General features: G+C 62.7%; 11 protein-coding genes across 11 annotated transcripts; 2 read left to right on the top strand and 9 right to left on the bottom strand.

Annotated features, from left to right (window-relative positions):
• Nucleotides 1-678: 678 nt before the first annotated feature.
• Nucleotides 679-2,950, bottom strand: SCHCODRAFT_02624743 (MFS general substrate transporter). The gene is made up of 12 exons (XM_050345261.1): nucleotides 2,607-2,950; nucleotides 2,539-2,558; nucleotides 2,402-2,487; nucleotides 2,324-2,354; nucleotides 2,256-2,271; nucleotides 2,196-2,205; nucleotides 1,897-2,141; nucleotides 1,645-1,834; nucleotides 1,402-1,572; nucleotides 1,090-1,342; nucleotides 892-1,011; nucleotides 679-838 (listed from the first exon to the last, which is right to left on the bottom strand). Exons 1-12 carry the CDS (start codon nucleotides 2,795-2,797, stop codon nucleotides 798-800), a joined length of 1,374 nt encoding a protein of 457 aa, XP_050199851.1. The 5' UTR covers nucleotides 2,798-2,950; the 3' UTR covers nucleotides 679-797.
• A 1,727-nt stretch (nucleotides 2,951-4,677) lies between these two features.
• On the top strand, nucleotides 4,678-7,046 carry SCHCODRAFT_02277349 (uncharacterized protein). Its single transcript, XM_050342254.1, has 3 exons — nucleotides 4,678-6,225; nucleotides 6,280-6,829; nucleotides 6,887-7,046. Exons 1-3 carry the CDS (start codon nucleotides 5,167-5,169, stop codon nucleotides 6,916-6,918), a joined length of 1,641 nt encoding a protein of 546 aa, XP_050199850.1. The 5' UTR covers nucleotides 4,678-5,166; the 3' UTR covers nucleotides 6,919-7,046.
• Nucleotides 7,047-7,465: 419 nt separating this feature from the next.
• On the bottom strand, nucleotides 7,466-7,801 carry SCHCODRAFT_0109453 (uncharacterized protein; the record flags this gene model as incomplete). Its single annotated transcript, XM_003032386.3, has 1 exon — nucleotides 7,466-7,801. A coding segment is annotated over one exon (336 nt), but the record flags the coding sequence as incomplete, so codon positions are not given.
• Nucleotides 7,524-8,463, bottom strand: SCHCODRAFT_02624736 (uncharacterized protein). The gene is made up of 2 exons (XM_050345260.1): nucleotides 7,694-8,463; nucleotides 7,524-7,663 (listed from the first exon to the last, which is right to left on the bottom strand). Exon 1 carries the CDS (start codon nucleotides 8,206-8,208, stop codon nucleotides 7,915-7,917), a length of 294 nt encoding a protein of 97 aa, XP_050199849.1. The 5' UTR covers nucleotides 8,209-8,463; the 3' UTR covers nucleotides 7,524-7,663; nucleotides 7,694-7,914.
• A 53-nt stretch (nucleotides 8,464-8,516) lies between these two features.
• On the bottom strand, nucleotides 8,517-10,234 carry SCHCODRAFT_02577583 (uncharacterized protein). Its single transcript, XM_003032387.3, has 3 exons — nucleotides 9,913-10,234; nucleotides 8,987-9,700; nucleotides 8,517-8,927 (listed from the first exon to the last, which is right to left on the bottom strand). Exons 1-3 carry the CDS (start codon nucleotides 9,930-9,932, stop codon nucleotides 8,612-8,614), a joined length of 1,050 nt encoding a protein of 349 aa, XP_003032433.1. The 5' UTR covers nucleotides 9,933-10,234; the 3' UTR covers nucleotides 8,517-8,611.
• Nucleotides 10,235-10,316: 82 nt separating this feature from the next.
• Nucleotides 10,317-11,568, bottom strand: SCHCODRAFT_02624732 (uncharacterized protein). The gene has a single exon (XM_050345259.1). The coding sequence runs from the start codon at nucleotides 11,494-11,496 to the stop codon at nucleotides 10,423-10,425; it is 1,074 nt and encodes a 357-aa protein (XP_050199848.1). The 5' UTR covers nucleotides 11,497-11,568; the 3' UTR covers nucleotides 10,317-10,422.
• A 248-nt stretch (nucleotides 11,569-11,816) lies between these two features.
• Nucleotides 11,817-12,983, bottom strand: SCHCODRAFT_02748275 (uncharacterized protein). Its single transcript, XM_050347214.1, has one exon. The coding sequence runs from the start codon at nucleotides 12,728-12,730 to the stop codon at nucleotides 12,254-12,256; it is 477 nt and encodes a 158-aa protein (XP_050199847.1). The 5' UTR covers nucleotides 12,731-12,983; the 3' UTR covers nucleotides 11,817-12,253.
• SCHCODRAFT_02624730 (uncharacterized protein) lies at nucleotides 12,934-13,931 on the top strand. Its single transcript, XM_050345258.1, has one exon. The coding sequence runs from the start codon at nucleotides 13,219-13,221 to the stop codon at nucleotides 13,666-13,668; it is 450 nt and encodes a 149-aa protein (XP_050199846.1). The 5' UTR covers nucleotides 12,934-13,218; the 3' UTR covers nucleotides 13,669-13,931.
• A 1,551-nt stretch (nucleotides 13,932-15,482) lies between these two features.
• On the bottom strand, nucleotides 15,483-15,899 carry SCHCODRAFT_02277291 (uncharacterized protein). Its single transcript, XM_050342253.1, has one exon. It carries the CDS (start codon nucleotides 15,769-15,771, stop codon nucleotides 15,535-15,537), a length of 237 nt encoding a protein of 78 aa, XP_050199845.1. The 5' UTR covers nucleotides 15,772-15,899; the 3' UTR covers nucleotides 15,483-15,534.
• Nucleotides 15,900-15,933: 34 nt separating this feature from the next.
• Nucleotides 15,934-16,882, bottom strand: SCHCODRAFT_02624728 (uncharacterized protein). Its single transcript, XM_050345257.1, has one exon. It carries the CDS (start codon nucleotides 16,818-16,820, stop codon nucleotides 16,302-16,304), a length of 519 nt encoding a protein of 172 aa, XP_050199844.1. The 5' UTR covers nucleotides 16,821-16,882; the 3' UTR covers nucleotides 15,934-16,301.
• A 1,536-nt stretch (nucleotides 16,883-18,418) lies between these two features.
• SCHCODRAFT_02700940 (uncharacterized protein) lies at nucleotides 18,419-18,823 on the bottom strand (the record flags this gene model as incomplete). Its single annotated transcript, XM_003032388.2, has 1 exon — nucleotides 18,419-18,823. The coding sequence occupies one exon, from the start codon at nucleotides 18,821-18,823 to the stop codon at nucleotides 18,419-18,421; it is 405 nt and encodes a 134-aa protein (XP_003032434.1).
• Nucleotides 18,824-19,137: the final 314 nt, after the last annotated feature.

Here is a 19,137-nt window from a genome sequence, read left to right as displayed (position 1 = left end):
GTGGGAAATGTGGTGTTCTCGGTATAGCATTTTGTGGCGCTGTGATTTCAGTTGCAAAATGCACATCACCACTTCTGCTTTCGACCGTTCATGGCTCTAGTTCTTAGATACAATGGATACCCATAATGCATTCGCCAGCAGTGACCTCTGAGCATTGGTGTTGGGGTCTACTTGGTCTACATGCTCGAATACGCCGCCGTCAAACCTTTCAGCAAGAGGAACTCGCAGACAGGGAACTCGACACGACTGGCGCTGGACGGCAAGATAACCACGCGCGGCATAGACAATGTATCGGTCTTCAAGAACCCTTCTAACCTACGTTTGAACAGTAGAAGGGTCCATTCAGGCCAGCAGACGACCTTGGCCGACGGGTCGCAAGTGCGCGCAGGTGCGCAGAAGCATATTCAAGTGTATCTCCTGGCTGAGTTCTAGCTGAGTTGAGATGATGCCCGCTGATTGAGAGGACGGTGGTGACTGAGACGATGGCGAGGACGGCGATCTGTGCGAGACGTGCATTTCGAACCAACTACGTGATTACGATGCATGGGACGCGCGGGTTTGAGCTTTGTTCCCTGCCCTTCGTGGCCTGCCGCCTTGGGAGACGCTCTTGATTTGTAGATGAGGCATTGCGACCTCGGACGGTGATCCCGACGGTAAGTATCCACCTTTCCGCAGCTCGGTATGCTAACCCAACTTCTCAGAATTCTCGTAATAGTGCTACATATTTCGTTCTAGATCTACAGACTATCTATCCTCGTTGCACTCGACAGCCCTCTATACCGCGCTGATCAAGCCCTCTATACCGCGCTGATCAAGCGCTTATCCATTTTGATGCGTGCTTGAGGAAGCGAGTCAGCATCCTCACCGTCGACGAAGCACGACCAGACTCACCATACAGCACGAACAGCGAGCCCAAGATCATCATCGCGCCCGCATACAACGATAGCGAGCGCCAGTCGTTCCCAGCGGCCGAGAGAATCGCCCCGCCAACGGAGCCTCCGGCGAATTGGCCTGCAACGCGCGAGCCCCGTCAGCCTTCCGCATCACCAACACGTCGACGAGACCAGCTCATCGACGAGGCCAACTCACCCGGTGCGGTCATCAGCACCATCCACCCCGTGATCGTCCCCAGGCCATCGATCCCGAACAGCTGCGCGCACACGACGGGCGTGAGGCTCACGTACCAGCCGCCGAGCAGGCCGTAGACGACGGCGAAGGCGATGGTGACGGCGTACGTCTTGGCAAATGTCCAGAGGAGGATCTGGGAGAGGCCGCCGAGGAAGAAGGACATGAAGAGGCTGTTCATGGGCCCCAGGCCATCGGCGACGAAGCCGGAGACGATCTGGGAGATAGACGCCGGTCAGGTAGGGGAAGGGAAGGTGAGCGCGCGAGGCTACGTACGCGGCCAATTCCATCTGCTCGGCGCGTCAGTGAAGAGATCACAGGTGCGTAGCAGCAGAGATACGCAATACAGGCGCTCATGACTATCAGCGGGACGGCCGGCAGGAGCGAGTTCTCATCCAACGAGGGCACCGTCGCCTTCGTGAACGTCGTGATGAAGAAGTACGGCGTCTGCCAGGTACGTATGAGCCTCAAAAACTCCCCCGACAGCACGAACCGCTCCCGAAAGCAAAAAGAACTCACCAAATACCCCCAATTCGAGAAGAACATCGAGAACGTCATGCAATAGAAGCTCCCGTTAATCTTCCGCGGCAGCCAGCGGCGCTTCGCAGCGGGCCGACGCGCGTCGATGACGAGCCAGGCGACGAGGTACGTGACCCCGTTCACGAAGCTGTAGATGAGGAGGGCGTGGTGGTTTCCCACGGAGGTCAGCCTGTGGTGCGCGTAAGCTTAAGCTCCCATGGACGACAGCCTTTATTGAAGTCCGCTACTTACAGCTTCCGCATCACCACGCTCACGACCGCGCCGCCGATCCCCGCGCCCGAGACGGCGAGGCCGGTGGCGAGCCCTCGGCGACGGAGGAACCACTGCGAGGGGAGGGACATGATGAGCGGCAGCTGCAGCCCGTTGACAATACCCTGGAAGAAGCCCTGGAAGAGGAAGACGAGGGCGAAGCTCGTGCACCACGAGGTCGCGAACATGCAGAGGAAGCTCAGGATGGAGCTTATGCCGATCATGCGCTGGTGGGAGATGATTAGCGAGGCGTATTCGGGGCGCGTGGGGCCCACACAGACCTTGTAGCCGCTACGAGGGAGGGTTAGGTGGGCGGAGAGAGAGGAACGAAGACGACGTACAATCGTTCACCCAGGCCTGTTCACGATGTAATCAGTACGAGTGTGACATCGCGGGACAAGGAAAGTACCTCCCGATAGGTAGGACATCGATGTTTGCGCCTAAAGAAAGGATAAGCGCGCGTCGAGCTGAGCAGCCGAGAACTCACAAAGTTCAAAGCGCCGCCGACAAGGGTCAGCAAACTAACATCGACGTCGGGGAAGACGTGCCGATGGTAGTAATCCTGGAAAACGCCTGCGAATAGTCAATGCTAATGTGTCTCATCGGGCGTGCTCTTCTCCTTACCAAACGACATGGCCCATCCCCTGCAGCGAGTCAGTTGAGTGCTAGATACTTTCTCGAATACCACTCACATCACCGCGCACGCGTACATGAACGTCCCCAGCACCACCAGCCACGCCTTCCGCCCCCCATCCGGATAGTCGTCATCGTCCCCGCGCTCCCCAGCCCCCTCATGCACCGACGCTGTTTCTTCCTCCGGCTTTGTAGGCGGGATTGGCCCCGCTAGCACGGCTTTCGAGCACTGGACTTCGGGCGTCGCCATCGTGGCGGGCTTGCTCGACGAAGTGGTGGTCTTCCTCTACGCTGCAGTGGTTCTCTTCAACGTTGCAGCAGTCCTCGTCGACGCAGAAAGCAAGTCACCAGCCCCCGATCATGCACAGGAACACAAATAGCGATGACGGGAACACCGACAGCGATGGCGGGAAGTGAAGAAGGCGCCGCGGCGGGGCCGCGGGGTTATATGTCGCCGCACGCCGGGGCCCGGGCCGGGGCTCCGACATGGGACGTCCCATGAAGGCGAGGGTCCTTACTCGTGTGAGCGAAGGTACCTACTCGTGGAGACGAATTTACTTGCTCGTGCAGGCAAAGGCTGATTCCCGGAGACAAGAGGGCGAAGGCTGTAGGCGATAGGAGACTGGAGACTTGAGAAGGAACGGCGGCCGTACCGATGAGATGGCTTTGAAGATGAACGACGCACAGGTCAACGCACAGCAAACTCGAGGGTCGCTTCGGCGTCGCAAACCTCCAGGTCCAGATGAGAGACTGTCGCGTCATTTCCGAGTGATTTTGTCTACCAAGCTTCGTGGGGTCGATACTTGCGAAGATTACTGAGATCGACCTTCGGCTTACAAACGACGCCAGAGGACTTCAAAGTAGCTTCTTTCTAAGTGTTGCTTACTGAGATGGAGTCCTGGTGCGCATACGTCGACACCATCCAGAGCGATGGATGCCATACAGGTTGTAGCTCCTCCGCCTGCGGGGCGATTGCGCTGGCGAAGACGGTTAATGACACTGAATATGACGGTGAAGGTGCGGACTTGATACTATGATAGCTATCACGCAGAAGCCGGCGAGCGGTCAGCTGAGAGGCCTCCGGAAGTACGCATTCATGAAGTGAATATTCGAGACGCGGAGGGCCAGCGCATTCATTTTCGGGCTGTTCCTGAGACTTGAGGTCGTCTGTACCGCGTCGGACAACGCAGGTGATGTTCAAAAGAGAATACTGGCGAATGAACGTGAAGATGAACGCAAATGTGTATATTGATCATGGGAATGAGCAGTAGGATGACGCCGGTAGCATGAATGAGGTTGATAGTGACCGTCGGTCACGCATAGGAGGGGATACGAGGGAGCGAAGCGAGGCACGCGTCACTCGAACCGCCGTACACGGCGCGGGCGAGAGGGGGAGGGGTAAAAGTCGTTGGATAGCCGTGTCGCTAAGCAATCTGAAGAGGGCCCGTCGTGAATGCGGGTCCTTGAGGATATCGACCGCCAGTCTACATCTAACGGTAAGCTGTCAGCAAGTATCCGACGCGACACGATTAATCGCGCACCTCTGACTCTTACGCCCAGCGATTGGAGAGCACGCGTATACGTCCTTCGATAGCCCGCATATCCGACGTGAGCTCATCCCCGGTTCGGACATGCCAAACGCATGAAGCAGGACGAGTCGGGCTTGTCACTGTTGATCTTGGCGAGACGATAGAGCGTCTGCCACGGTGGTCTGTTGGCCTGAGTGGTCCCTTCCACTATCATATCGTAGGTAAGAAGGGTTCTTGAAGGTCGTCAGGTTGTCCATGCCGCGCGAGGTAGTCTAGTATTCAAGGTCGAGGAGCGACAATCGCGTCGCGTTCACGGTCTGCGAGCTCGTCTGATAGATTGACGACGGTGTAATTCAGCAAGTAGACCATGACAATAATTCTAAATTGTTAATGCTGGCGAGGGCATCGTGAATGAAGTAGAGCCATGAACGGTCGAAAGCAGAGGCGGCGATGTGCAAGTTCGAGGAACGTCTGAGCGCTTAGCGCCACAAAACGCCAAGTCGAGAGAAGAGATTCTCACGCCACATGCCCTTAACCCAAACTTGGAATTCTTCCGATTCCGTATGTTCTTTGTCACCGACGCAATCTGCTCACTGGTTGTGGTCTGGCGAGGCTGATAAATATTATAGGCAAGCAATAGACCTCAAGCTAGATCCCCCGCTGTAAGTATTGCCAGTTGAATCCTCATCCCAAGGTCCCACCTCAAACGCCGCCGCTGGACACGATGACACGTCATCATCGTGGCTTCTTCCGAGCCGGTTCTGGCGTTGCTTGACTGCCGCGACCTGTGTCGGACCATTCCCTGTTGCTCGCCCTCATCATCCCTTCGCCGTCGGCAACAATATCAGACTTCTCACACCCGGGCTTTTCGATATCCTCCCAGCACGACATACAGAGTCTTCACGATGCCCTTTCTGTCATCGAACAACAGACTCTCGACGAGTTCTCAAGATCGACTCCCCAAAACTCTGCGCGCATCAAGTCCGTCAGGCGGCTTCTGCGCTCTCGGACCCTCCATGTCGTCCTGTCGTCCCCGCCGGAGCTACCTTCTGAGCTCTTCTGCAGGAGTACGTCGGGGCGCGCGATTCTCATGGCGCTTATGGCGGTCAAGTTTCTCCGCTTCTCGACGGTTGACAAGCTCAGCCATGAACTGTGGCCATTCGACGATACAGTCTGGACACATCTCCTTCATTGGGTCGACTACATTATCCCGGCTGATGACGTTCCTCGCGCCGTCTTGCTTTTGCCCAGCGCGGATGCCAGACATCGCGTTCTTGCATTCCTCGGAGTCTTCGAGAGTGTCCTGACCCTACCAAAAGAGGCAGCGCAAACATACTTCCTCAGTGGCGCTAACAGCGCCCTGAATACCCTCGTCGCGCTGTGGGCACACTGGCCCGAGCTTGTCTCGTCCCAGAAGATGGAGCCCGAGGCGGCGCTGTGGTGCCCGCGTGTCTTCCGCGCCCTGTGGGACATCTTTGACAGCCAGGTCGCGGAGGACGTCATTGTCCCGCAGATCCTACGCGTCTCGGGTGGGAGCGCGAGGGGCGTGTTCCGCACCTGCGCCGCCATCCTGCGCGCACTATCGTCGGCGGGCGATGTCGCCCACCGCGGCGCCGAGCTTGGGCACCAAGCCACCTTCATAGGCACCATCCTCAATCACTATGATGCGGGTCCACAAGCAGTTCCGAGCTCGTTCGTCGCCACCGCGGTCAGGGTACTCGGCCACCAAATCGCTGTCGCGCCCGAGGATCACGACGTCTGGGCCCTGGTCCTTGGAATGCTTTTTGTGCTGTGTTATCGCTCAGACCATGCCATGATGCTCGCCATGAGACAGGGGATATTCCATCTCCTCGTCCGCATCCGCGTTCTCTGTACACACTGTTGCTCCGGGCCCCCTCCTCGGCCTCTCGATCAAACGTGCTCTGGCGGAATAACCGGCGCGCTGATGACTTTCATGCGCGGATCACTCTGGTCGCGTCGAGCCGTTGTGGACTTCCGCGATGCGTACGATAAGTATGCGACGCGCATGCTCGGCATCACCCTGCGGGAGGACGAAGAACTAGTCCGCACGACGGCTGAGAGCCGCTACAAACTGCTCCTTGATGCGGAGGAGGAATGGCCGAGCATCGCGAAGTGCTGCAACACCAAGGTCAGCAATGGTCGACGCTCGTCTCTTGTTGTTGCTCAACGTCTTGGAACCTAGTGCGTGAGTACCGATGTCGTCTCTCTGCGCTCTTGCCCTTGCGGCGAGAACCTCTACTGCTCAAAGCTATGCCAGCGGGCGCACTGGAAGAGCGAACTACACCGCTCTGACTGCGAGCGCAATCTGGAGGGCTCGCGCAGTACGTACCTCAAAGCACAGCTGCGACCTCTGCTCACGGTGGCCAAAGACAGCACTTCACACATTTTGAGGGCGAAGGACGTCCACTTCCTCGTCGTGATTGCGCGCGCGTACGTCGAGGCTAACTATCAAAGGATCATGACAAGACTAGCCCGCTTGGGCGCGGGCGATACGACATCGGTCACCGTCGACGTTCCTTTATTCTGCAACCCCATGCGCCCCAAGGACTTCGAGATTGTGGCGTATACCACCTCATGCGCATCCGACCTCTGTCCGTACCCTTCTGTCGTCGCCCAGGTGATTTACGAACAATCGGATGGCATGCACGACCGCTTCGTGAGCCTGATACCTAGAGGCGCTCCTTGGCGCTATCGGAAGGACGTATTCCTTCCAATCACGGCGACGTTTTACGGTGCGCGTCATGCCTCCTCGAGGGAAACATGCTTAACTCGGAAGCTACGCTTTCCAGATCCGCCGACCGATTGGACCGACCTGGACTGAGGGCGTTGGGTTGATGATGGGGCTGCGGATATCATGATGCGCATTCAGCGGGCGGCGCGAGTCGATGGTCGCAGCAGGCGGCGCGGGTCGATGGTCGCAGCGCTTGCTACTTCGGAGGCAAGAAGGGAAGAAAGATGAACGACGTTGCTCTGTATACGTATTGAGGCTCTTTCGTGGGGATTCTGTAGCTGCGAGTCTGCCGAAGGAGGGCATAGTCTATGCCGTACTTCGGCCGCATAGTACGTGCTCACTGGATAGCATTCCAAGCGACCCACCCCCGCATCAGCAGAATTCAAGCACGGGAGATGTTGCTGCCTCCACCGAGAAAAAACAAAGTTGCTGCGCCACGCGAACGCCACATAATCGCGTCGGGGAGTAGCGTTTGCGCCGTGCGGATGGTAGTTCGGTTCTCGGAAGAGGCGTGCTCAGAACCATCACTCAGATTTCCTCTGTCCGGTGCTCAACAAGCCAAAGCTCGGTGCTCGACAACCCAAAGCTCGGTGCTCGACAACCCAAAGCTCGACGCTCAATGTTCCGGAGCTCAGACTCATCGTATTCCGCTACTTCTGGACCTCCTAAATATACTCCCCTTCTCCCCCTCGGTCGTCGCTGCTCTCCCTCGCGTCACCTCGCCCCACCACCCCTCTCCTCCTCTCCCCACCTCGCGCTGCCGAGAGGAGCGGAGACGGGCGGCTGCTCGTGGGAGGGAGTGACTGGCGGCCGAGTGGGCGTACTGATGACGAAGGTAGGTCGAGTGGGCGTACTGATGACGAAGGTAGGTCGAGTGGGCGTACTGATGACGAAGGTAGGTCGAGTGGGCGTACTGATGACGAAGGTAGGTCGCGGAGGCGAACGAGGAGGAGGATCGAGTGGGAGATCGTCGCTGCGATGGGGGAAGCGGGGACGATGGGGGAAGCGGGGACGATGAGTGGGGACGCCGCGCGGAGACGACTACGAGAGGTAGTGGAGCGAGTAGACGCGCCCTCCCGCTCGCAGTCACAGGTGGGGAGGTGGGGGGGAGGTAGAGAGTGAAGGGATAGTGGTGGGGAGGAAAGAGGGAGGTAGAGGGAGAGTGGTGGGGTGGGAAGTGGGCAGTAAGGGAATGGAGGTGGCGTGGAGGTCAAAGAGGGAGAGGGAGGTGGGGTGGGCAGGTGGGGAAGGGGAGGCGGCTTCCGTAGCTGAGAATTGACTGAAAGAGCGCGGGCAACTGGAGTCGACTTGACAAGCGGGGTGGACTGGATGAGCGGGGGTGGACTGGATGAGCAACGGCGACCAGTCGAGAGCGTGCATATGAGAGGCGGGGGTCGTCAATATGAGAACGACACACGCGAGAGAGGGCACAACGCGCGAGGGAGGGCACAGCACGCGAAGGGGAGGGCACAACGCGACGGTCTCCTCCCTCCCTCGTCCCCTTCCCCCTCCTTCCTACTCGTCCCCTTCCCCCTTCCTACTCGTCGACTCCGCGAGTTCCCTACCCTCGTCTGCGCATGCTCCCTACCCTCGTCTGCGCGAGCTCCCCCCCCTCCTCCTCAGCTCATCCCCCCCTCCCTCCCCCCCCCCCCTCTGCTCCGCGCCCTCCCCCCCCTCTTCTCATCTCCACACACTCTGAGTCAAAGGAGGGACAGCGCGACCTCCGGCTCGCGCTATCATGCAGCTGTCGAGCGGGCAGTGCGACCAGGTCCGTGTCGCGCTATCATACAGCGCGACCTGCCGCCGTGTCGAGCGTACGGTGCGACCAGGTCCGTGTCGAGCGGGCAAGACGACCGCCGTCTCGAGCGTACGGCGCGACCGCCGTGTCGAGCATGCAGCGCGACCGCCGTGTCGAGCGGGCAGGGCGACCAGGTCCGTCTCGAGCAGGCAGGGCGACCTTCGTCTCGAGCATGCAGCGCGACCGCCGTGTCGAGCATGCAGTGCGACCGCCGTCTCGAGCGGGCAGCGCGACCGCCGTGTCGAGCATAGCATGCGGAGCGACCGCCGTGTCGAGCATACAGCGCGACCGGCCTCTCGAGCTGTCATACAGCGCGACCGCCGTGTCGAGCGTACGGCGCGACCGCCGTGTCGAGCGTACGGCGCGACCGCCGTGTCGAGCAGGCAAGACGACCGCCGTGTCGAGCGGGCAAGACGACCGCGGTGTCGAGCGGGCAGGGCGACCAGGTCCGTGTCGCGCAGGCAAGGTGAGGAGCGGGGCGAGCGGGCAAAACGACCGCCGTGTCGAGCGGGCAAGACGACCGCCGTGTCGAGCGTACGGCGCGACCGGCCTCTCGCGCATGCGGCGCGACCGCCGTGTCGAGCATACAGCGTGACCGTCCGTGTCGAGCGGGCAAGACGAGGAGCGTGTCGAGCGTGCAGTGCGACCAGGTCCGTGTCAAGCGTGCAGTGCGATCGCCGTGTCGAGCAGGCAGCGCGACCGCCGTTTCGAGCGTACGGTGCGACCAGGTCCGTGTCGAGCTGCAGCGCCACCGCCGTGTCGAGCGTGCGGCGTGACCGTGAGGGAGAGGGAAGTGGGGGGAGGAGGATGAGAGGGAGGTCAAAGAGGGATAGTGGTGGGGAGGGAGGTGGGGATGAGAGGGTTGGGGTCAAAGAAGGAGAGGGAGGTGGGGTGGGCAGGTGGGGAAGGGGAGGCGGCTTCCGTAGTCGGGAATTGACTGAATGAGCGCGGGCAACTTGACGAGTGAGAGGCGACCGGACGAGCGCGGGCGACTTGACGAGTGAGGGGTCGACTGAAGGAGTGCAGGGGTCGACTGAAGGAGTGTAGGGGGCGACTTGACGAGGGAGGGGTCGACTGGACGAGTGAGGGGTCGACCGGACGAGCGGGGGTGAGACCGGACGAGCGGGGGTGAGACCGCGCGTAAGAGCGCGAGAGCGTGCATATCAGCGGCGGAGGTCGTACATATGAGAGTCGAAGCGGCATGAGAAAGGCCAGAGTCGAAGCGACGTGAGGAAGGTCAGAGTCGAAGCGACGTGAGGAAGGTCAGAGCGGGAGAGCGTGCATACTGGAGTGCGGGGTCGGGCATATGAGAGGCGAGGGTCGTCAATATGAGAACGACACACGCGAGGGAGAGCGACACACGCGAGGGAGGGCACAGCACGCGAGGGAAAGTACAACGCGCGAGGGAGAGCACAACACGCGAGGGAGAGCACAACGCGACAGTCTCCTCCCACCCTCGTTCGCCCCCGCCCCTTCCCCCTTCCTACTCGTCGTCTGCGCATGCTCCCTACTCGTCGTCTGCGCGAGTTCCCTACCCTCGTCTGCGCGAGCTCCCTACCCTCGTCTGCGCGAGCTCCCTACCCGTCGTCCCCGTCCACCCCCTCCCCCCCCCCTCCCCCCCTCTCCTCGTAACCTCTCTGCTCTCCCTCACCCCCTCTTCTCCGCGCCCTCCCACCCCTCCTCCCGACCACGCCCGTCCCCCTCCTCATCTCCGCCCCAGCGCTCCTCCCCACCTTCGCTCCTCCCCCCTCCTCGTTATCACTCTGCTCTCCCCTCTCTTCTCCACACACTCCGAGTCAAAGGAGCGACAGCGCGACCTCCGTGTCGAGCGTACAGCGCAACCGCCGTCTCGAGCGGGCAGGGCGACAGCCGGCTCGAGCGTACGGCGCGACCGGCCTCTCGAGCAGAGCGGGCAAGACGACGTCCGTGTCGAGCATATGCAGGGCGACCTCCGTGTCGAGCATACGGCGCGACCGACCTGTTGAGCAGGCAAGACGAGGTCCGTGTCGAGCGTACGGCGCGACCGCCGTCTCGCGCATACGGCGCGACCAGGTCCGTGTCGAGCGCATGTGGGGCGACCGCCGTGTCGAGCGTGCGGCGCGACGTCCGTCTCGAGCGGGCAAGATGAGGAGCGGGGAGAGCGGGCAGTGCCACCGCCGTCTCGAGCAGGCAAGTCGACCGCCGTGTCGAGCAGGCAGCGCGACCGCCGTGTCGAGCGTACGGCGCGACCACCGTGTCGAGCAGGCAGGGCGACCTCCGTGTCGAGCGGGCGGGGCGACCAGGTCCGTCTCGAGCAGGCAAGACGACCTCCGTGTCGAGCGGGCAGCGCGACCGCCGTGTCGAGCGTGCAAGACGACCTGCGTTTTGGGCAGGCAAGACGAGGAGCGGGTCGAGCGTGCAGGGCGACCTCCGTGTCGAGCATACAGCGCGACCAGGTCAGTCTCGAGCAGGCAAGGTGAGGAGCGGGGCGAGCATAACTTACAGCGCGACCGCCGTGTCGAGCGTGCGGCGCGACCGCCCTCTCGAGCGGGGAAGACGATGAGCGTGTCGCGCATAGCAGGCAGCGCGACCGTCCTCGCGAGCTGCAGGGCGACCGCCGTGTCGAGCGTACGGCGCGACCGCCGTGTCGAGCAGGCAAGGTGAGGAGCGGGGCGAGCAGGCAAGGTGAGGAGCGGGGCGAGCGGGCAAGACGAGCGCCGTGTCGAGCGGGCAAGACGAGGAGCGTGTCGAGCGTACAGCGCGACCGCCGTCTCGCGCAGGCAAGACGACCTCCGTGTCGAGCGGGCAGTGAGACCGTCCGTCTCGAGCAGGCAGGGCGACCAGGTCCGTGTCGCGCTAGCATGCAGCGCGACCAGGTCCGTCTCGTGCATGCAGCGCGACCGCCCTCTCGGCGATGGGTGGGCGGACGAGGGGTGGGTGGACGGGGCGCGTCGTGATCGAGGGTGGGTGGAAGGGTGGCGAGGAGGAGGTCCGCGAGGCGAAGGCGAGAGGGAAGGGAGGGAGGGAGAGGGGTGAAGGAGGGTGAAGGGAGGGAAGGGAGGGAAGGGAGGGAAGGGAGGGAAGGGAGGGAAGGGAGGGAAGGGAGGGAAGGGAGGGAAGGGAGGGAAGGGAGGGAAGGGAGGGAAGGGAGGAAAGGGAGGAAAGGGAGGAAAGGGAACGCGTCACGAGAGGGGTAAAGGAGCGTGTTTGCGTAAGGGGTAAAGGAGCGCGACGAGATGGGTGAAGGCGCGCGTTTGCGTGAGTTAGGGCACGAGGTGATGGAAGGGAGGGAGAAGTACTGGTGGGGGGGGAGGGAGGGTGCGAAGGATGATGGTGCTCGTCTAGCGGGGCGAAGAGGCACGGAGAGGAGTAGGTCGGGTCTGTGGAGAGTCCGGTCTGTGGAGAGTCGGGTCTATGGGATCATTGGAATGTCTATGGAAGAGAATGGATTGCGTGTGCCAAAGAGGATGGGATGCGTGTACGGAGGAGGATAGGGTGTCTATGGAAGAAGATGGATTGCGTGTACGGAGGAGGATAGGGTGTCTAAGGAAGAGGATGGGAGGCGTGTATGGAAGAGGATGGGCTGCGTATACAAGGGACGATAGTATGCGCGTACGGCAGAGGAAGGGAGCACCAAGTGGAGGAGGGTTAGGAAGCGTCTATCGCAAGAGACAGCCCGCGCGCATGGCGAGCGTCGCGCTTGGGAGGTCGGGCCGCGCGGCAGCTAGGACGGTCGGCCACGAGAGCCAGCGAGCATGCGAAGCGGAGGTTGGTCGAAGCGGAGGGTCGGTCCGCCGTGGTCAAAGCGGAGGGTCGGTCCGACTCGATCGAAGCGGTTCGTCGGCCCGAGGTGCGGTGCGATCCGTCTCCCTCAGAGTGCGGTGACGGTTCCCTCAGACGGTCTGTCACGGTGAACGTCCGGATGCGCGTCCTCCTCTGACGTTGTCGACTTGCGGCCTCCGACGTTGGCAACTTGTAGCCCGAGTGCAGGCTGTGCTCGGACACGAGGTGGTCCGCGAACCCCAGAAATGCAGACGCGCGTCCGTCGACCTCATCCGTGCTGAGTGCATTGACCTCATCCACACCGAGTGCCTCATCCATGCTGAGTGCGTCGACCTCTTCCATGCAGAGTCCATTGACCTCATCCACACCGAGTGCATACACCCCGCCACACCGAGCGCGTCGATCTCATCCAGACTGAGTGCATACACCCCGCCAGAGAACGCACCGTCGTGCTCTCTTCTCCTGCTTATCGCGCGTCCGTCTCCGTGCTATCCCGTCCATCTCCTTGCTGTCGCGCGTCCGTCTCCTGCTTATCGCCCGTCCGTCTCCTTGCTATCGCGTCCGTCTCCTTGCTATCCCCCGTCCGTCTCCTTGCTGTCGCACATCCGTCTTTGTGCGCCGCGCTCTATAGTTCTTCTGAGTTCACTCTCCAGGGCGTGTCGTGCTCTTCGAGGCCCGCCGTGCTCTTCGAGGCGCACCGTGCTCTCCAGCGCGTGACGTGCTCTCCAGCACGTGTCGTGCTCTCCAGCGCGTGACGTGCGATTGCTTGCAGCATCTCCCGCTCTCGCCTTGGGATCTCGCGCTCTTGTATGCACGCTCTCGCCTGCACGATGTCCCTTCGTCTCTGCCGGCCGCGCTCGTCAGGTCGACCGCGCTCGTCCAGTGCATCTCGCTCGTCAGGTCGACCCCGTCCTGTCGCCTGGCCTCCCCACCTTCCCTTCCCCTTCTCCCACCTCCCCACCTCGCACTTCCCGCACTTCCCGCCTTTTCTCCCCTGCTCGACATCTCGCCCCACCTTCACTTCTCGCCTCCCTCCCTCCTTTCGCCTCCCTCCCTCCTTTCGCCTCGTTACTCCCCCTCTCCCCTCATCGCCCCTCCCCCCTCTCGCCTCTCGCTCCGTCGTCCCTCCCCCTCTCGCTCCGTCATCCCTCCCCCTCTCGCCTCATCGTCCCTCCCCACCTCCCTCCCCACTTCGCCTCGTTGTCGCTCCCCCTTTCGCTCCGTCCTCGCTCCCACCCCCCACCTCTCCTCTCGAGCGCAGATGGCAGGGCGGAAGGTGACCTCGAGCGCCTCGTCGTCGCTCCCCACCTCTCTACCGCCCCGGTGGTACCGAGCGCCTCGGCGACCTCGAGCGCACTGGCAGAAGGTGGGGCGCTCGACTCGGTGCGCTGATGGTTGCGAGGGAAGAGGAGGAGGCGGGTGCGTGTGGCGAAGACGGCGAGGGAGGAGGCACGACGCTCGACTGGGAGGAGGATGACGCGTCGCTCGACTGGGAGGAGTGCTGATGGGGGGGAAGAGAAGGGGGAGGCGGACGACGCGGGGGGGGGAGGCGGACAACGCGAGGGGGGGAGGAGCGGACGACGCGAGGGAGGGGGAGGGAGAGGGAGGGAGAGTGGGGAGGAAGTAGAGACAAGAAGTGAGAGAAGGGAGGGGGAGGGCACTGAGGCGAGGTGGCGGGTGCGAGGGGGAGGTCGCTGAGGTGACGAGAAGGTCGCGAGATGAGAGTGGGAGGAGCGATGGCCACGACGAGTAAGAGGGCGCCGGTGCGACGAGAGGGGAGTGGGGAGGTAACGAGTGGGGAGGATGGGGAGAGTAGGGAGGGCGCGGGGATGAGTGGTCGCGTCATGGTGGGGAAGTGGAGAGAGTAGAGACAAGGGAGGTTCTCGGTGCGACTACTCGTGGGAGGTCTTCGCTGATGCGAGAGCGGGAGGTCGCTGACGCGGCGCTCGACTGGGAGGAGGATGTCGCGTCGCTCGAACTCGGTGCGCGTCATGGTGGGGAAGAGAAGAGGGAAGGGTGGGTGGGGTGGGTGGGGTGGGGTGGGGAGGCTGTGCTGCGATGTTGTGGGGGCGAGTCTGCGACGAGGGCGGAAGCGGTGACGGCTACTTAGGGAGTGGAGACAGGAGTAGGGAGGGCGCAGCGTGGAGGCGACGAGAGGGGGCGGGCGAGGGAGGTAACGGGCGAGGGAGGGAAGGTGGTCGGAGGGAGGGCGAGAGGGAGGCGGAGGGCGAGAGGGAGAGTAGGGAGGTGGGGAAGAGGGGTGGGGGGTGGGGAGGATGGGGGGGAGAGTAGGGAGGATGGGGGGGAGAGTAGGGAGTATGGGGGGAGAGTAGGAAGAGTGGCGGGTAGGGGGAGGGTGGGGAAGCGGACGACGCGAGGGGAGGGTGGGGAGGAGGGAAGGTGGGGAGGGGGGAGGGTTGTGGACGGCTGCCGACGAGGGCAGCTCGCGGACAGCTGCCGACGAAGGCAGCTCGCGGACAGTTGCCGACGAAGGCAGCTCGCGGACAGTTGCCGACGAAGGCAGCTCGCGGACGCTGCCGACGAAGGCAGCTCGCGGAGCTGCCGATGAGAGAGAAGGAGAGCGTCGCGCCGTGCTCTCCCTCTCGCGTGTGTTGTTCTCATATGCACGCTCTCGCGCTGTCATATGCACAACCTTGCGCTGTCATATGCACGCTCCTGCGCTCTCATATGCACGCTCTCGCGCTGTCATATGCACGACCCCGCGCTCTCATATGCACGCTCTCGCGCTCTGGCCCTTCTTACCTCGCTTCGACTCTGCCCGGAAACCCATTCTTGCCTCTGCGTGCGATCTCCTCGAGTCACCCCCGCCCCACTGGCACTCCCCTCTCCCTCCTCCTCCCACCCCCCTCTTCCACCTTCTCCTTTCACCCCCCTCTTCCACCCTCCTCCCCCTCTTCCCACCTTCCTCCCACTCTGTTCGCCCTCACGATTGCATTTTGGTATCAGCTACGCTTGCGAGGGAGGTGAGAATCGGCTCCTTCCCGCGACGTTCTGGGGGCGAGTGTGCGAGGTCTTGCTAGGCTGAGATGGGTGGGGGGCTGAGACGAGTAGGGTGGGCGGGCGAAGACGACTGCGAGGGAGGGGGAGGGTGCGAGGGAGGGGAGCGGAGAGCCCGTAGATGGCCACTAGTGTGTGGTCTGCGCCGACGAGGGGGGAGGGTGCGGAGGCGAGAGCGAGGGTGCGAATGGTGGGGAGGAGGGAGTTGCAGGTGCGCTGGACGAGGCGGGGAAGAGAAGAGGGAGGGGTGCGAGGGTGGGGAGGGTAGGGCGCGGAGAGGGGAGGTGACGGGTAGGGAGAGTAGGGAGGGCGCGGCGCTGAGACGACGAGTGGACGAGGCTGGGAGGGATGTCCCTGCGCGTCATGGCGGGGAAGAGAAGAGGGAGGTGGCGGGTAGGGAGAGTGCGAGATGAGTGGGAGGGAGGAGGGGAGGGAGTGAGGGGGAGAGTAGGGAGGATGGGGACGAGAAGGTCGCGAGATGAGAGTTGGAGGGTGTGGAGGTGGCGGGAAGGGGGTGGGGAGTAGGAAGGGAGGGGAAGGGAGGGAAGGCGTACACGGAGGGCGTGACGGGAGCGGGGGGCGCGCGAGGGGTGGGGGGAGTAGGGATGACTACGAGGGTAGGGAGTGCTGCGGGTGCGGGGGAGGTTGCTGAGCCGGCGAGGGGGAGGAGCGATGGGCACGACGAGTAAGAGGGCGCCGGTGCGACTGCGATTGGAGGGAGGGTACGACTGCAAATGGAGGGAGGGTACGACTGCAAATGGGAAGCAGCGGAGCCAATGGCGCGCTGCGAGAAGGAGGACGTAGAGGGAGGTGCCGATGTGACGAGGGCGACAACGAGAGGGAGGGTGGGGAGAATGGGCGAGAGGAGCGTCCGCGAAGGCTGGGAGTGGAGATGTCAGTAGGGAGGGCGCAGCGCAGAGATGACGAGAGGGAGGGGGGTGGGCAGGGGAGGAGGGAGAGTAGGGAGTGCTGCGGGTACGGGGACGGTGGGGGGAGTAGGGAGCGGAGACGGGCGAGGGATGTGACGGGTGGAAACAGCTGCGAGCGGGTGCGGAGACGAGGAGGTCGCGAGACGGAGAGGGAGGAGGGAGGGGGGTGGGGAGAGTGGAGCGGACGACGCGAGGGGGGTGGGGCGGAGGCGAGCGCGAGGGTGCGGAGGCGGAGGGTGCGAGGGGAGGAGGGAGCGGGGGCAACGAGTGCGCGTGGAGGCGACGAGAGGGGGCGGGCGGCGACTGCGAGGGTGCGACGATGAGGAAGGGGTGCGAGGGCGAGGAAGGGGTGCGAGGGCGAGGAAGGGGTGCGAGGGCGCGGCGCTCGACTGAGAGGAGCAAGTCGCGGCGCTCGACTGGGAGGAGGAAGTCGTGGCGCGGGACTGGGAGGCGCAAGTCGTGGCGCGCGACTCGGTGCGCGTCATGGTGGGGAAGAGAAGAGGGAGGTGGCGGGCGAGGACGGGCGAGGCGAAGGGTAAGGAGGGAGGGGGGGCGAGGGGGTGGGGAGAGTGGGAGGTCGCGGAGACGAGGGGGAGGGGTGAAGGAGAGGTGGGATAGAGACGGGTAGGGAGGTGGGGCGAAGGGAGGGGAGGTGGGGAGAGTAGGGAGGTGGGGCGAGTGGGAGGTGGCGGAGACGACGCGAGGGGGGAGGAAGCGGAGGGGTGCGAGGGCGAGGGTTGGGGGGTGCGAGTAGGAGGGAAGTGGGGAAAGTAGGGAGAGTGGGAGGAGGGTAGAGAGTAGGGAGGGGGGAGGAGGAGGGCGCGCAGGGGCGCGCAGATGACATTGACGAAAGAGTGCGAGGGCGAAGACGACTGCGAGTGGCGAAGACGACGAGGGAGGTGACGAGTGGAAACGGCTACGAGCGGGTGCGGAGACGAGGAGGTCGCGAGATGAGTGTGGGAGGGAGGCGGAGGGCGAGAGGGAGGCAGAGGGTGCGCGAGGAAGCGAAGATGACGACTGAAGGGCGCGCGGGTACGGGGAGGGTGGGGGGAGTAGGGAGCGGAGACGGGCGAGGAATGTGACGGGTGGAAACGGCTACGAGCGGGTGCGGAGACGAGAAGGTCGCGAGATGAGAGTGGGAGGTAGCGAGGGTCAAGGGAGAGGAGACGAGTGTCAAGGGAGAAGGGAGAAGTGACGGGTTGGGGGGGAGGAAGGTGGGAAGAGGACGCGAGAGTGAGAGGTCGTCGGTCCGACGAGTGGGATGAGGATGTCGCCTATGCGACTGCGAAATGGGGGGGGGGGGGTGAGGCACGAGTACTGGGGCGGGCGAGGGAGGTGACGGGGACGAGGGGGAGGGAACGAGGGATGAAGGGAGGGGAGGGTGAGGGACTTGGAGGGGCGGGTGAGGGTCATGGAAGGGCGGGTGAGGGTCATGGAAGGGCGGACGATGCACACAAATGGAGAAATATGCACACGAATGAAGAAATATGCGCGTGTGTTGAATAAGATGCCCGTGTATTGCGGAGAACCACGCTCAAGTATCGAAGAAATATGCCCGGGTATTGAAGAACTATGCGCGTGTATTGAAGAGCTATGCCCGAGTATTGCGGAGCCATGCGCGTATATCGGAGAACTATGCCGGTGTATTGAAGAACTATGCCCGTGTATTGAAGAACTATGCGCGTGTATTGAAGAACTATGCGCGTGTATTGAAGAACGATGCGCGCGTATGTTGGAGAACTATGCATGCGCGTGTATCGGAGAACTAAGCAATGAGAATTGACGTGAGAGTAGTATATGAGAATTAACGTGCGCGCAGGATAGAGGAATTGACGTGCGCGGTGGTACGCGGCGCGTCGGGTGTGGTGGGTCCTAATTAGTACATGATGGACTGAAAGCAAACGAGCATGATGGGCAGTTGATAGTCGGATGGTGCGGGTCGTAGATCGTACATCATGAGCTGGACGTAAACGAGCATGGTGGGCTGGAGGGAGCACGAGCAGCGCAAGCGTTACGACGAGGAGGAAGCATGAGCTACGACGACGAGGAGGAAGCATGAGCTACGACGAGGAGGAAGCACGAGCTACGACGACGAGGAAGCACGAGCTACGATGAGGAGGATACGTGTCAGTCGTGGTTGGGGGGCAGAGCACAGCGACCGCGGTTGGGGGGTAGAGCACAGCGACGGGGAGTAGAGCACGGCGACCGCGGTCGAGAGGTAGAACACACCAACGCACCTCCTCGCGTGCGCGGCGTTGAGCGGCTGGTCGAGGTGTTTCCGCATCGTGTACGCGAGCCAGAAGACGAGGCAGAAGAGGGACCAGAGGCCGGCGCGCTTCCAGCGGGAGGGCGGGGGCGCACGGCGAGAGTAGTGGCTGCGTTGTGAGTTGTGGGGCGGCGCCTCTTCGTTGCGGGGTGGCTCCTCGTCGAGGACCGCGCCGTAGTCTTCGGCTTCGATGTCGTCGTCGACGACCTCGATGTGCGCCATGGCGGGGGGAGGGAAGAGCGGGATGACGGCCCGGGGTCCGATGTGGCGTGGTCGCGTCGCCGACTTGTTCGCGATCGACTTGTGATACGGCCGGACGAGCACTCCGCCATGCTGACGACGACGAAGAGCACGCAGGCCCTCGACCGAAAAGCGCGCAGGCTCCCTCGCCCACCGCCCCCGTTGCCGCTTGGCTCGCCAGCAATGACCCCGCACCGACCGCACCTGTCTCCCCCACCCCGATGGCCGACGACGCGTTTAGCTTTGGCAACATTGCTCCCTTCTCTGATGCCGATGGCTCGTCTCCCTCCTCACCA

Source organism: Schizophyllum commune (genome assembly GCF_000143185.2).
Source record: "Schizophyllum commune H4-8 unplaced genomic scaffold SCHCOscaffold_6, whole genome shotgun sequence".
Taxonomy (NCBI): domain Eukaryota; kingdom Fungi; phylum Basidiomycota; class Agaricomycetes; order Agaricales; family Schizophyllaceae; genus Schizophyllum; species Schizophyllum commune.
This window is presented reverse-complemented; position numbering and strand designations above follow the sequence as displayed.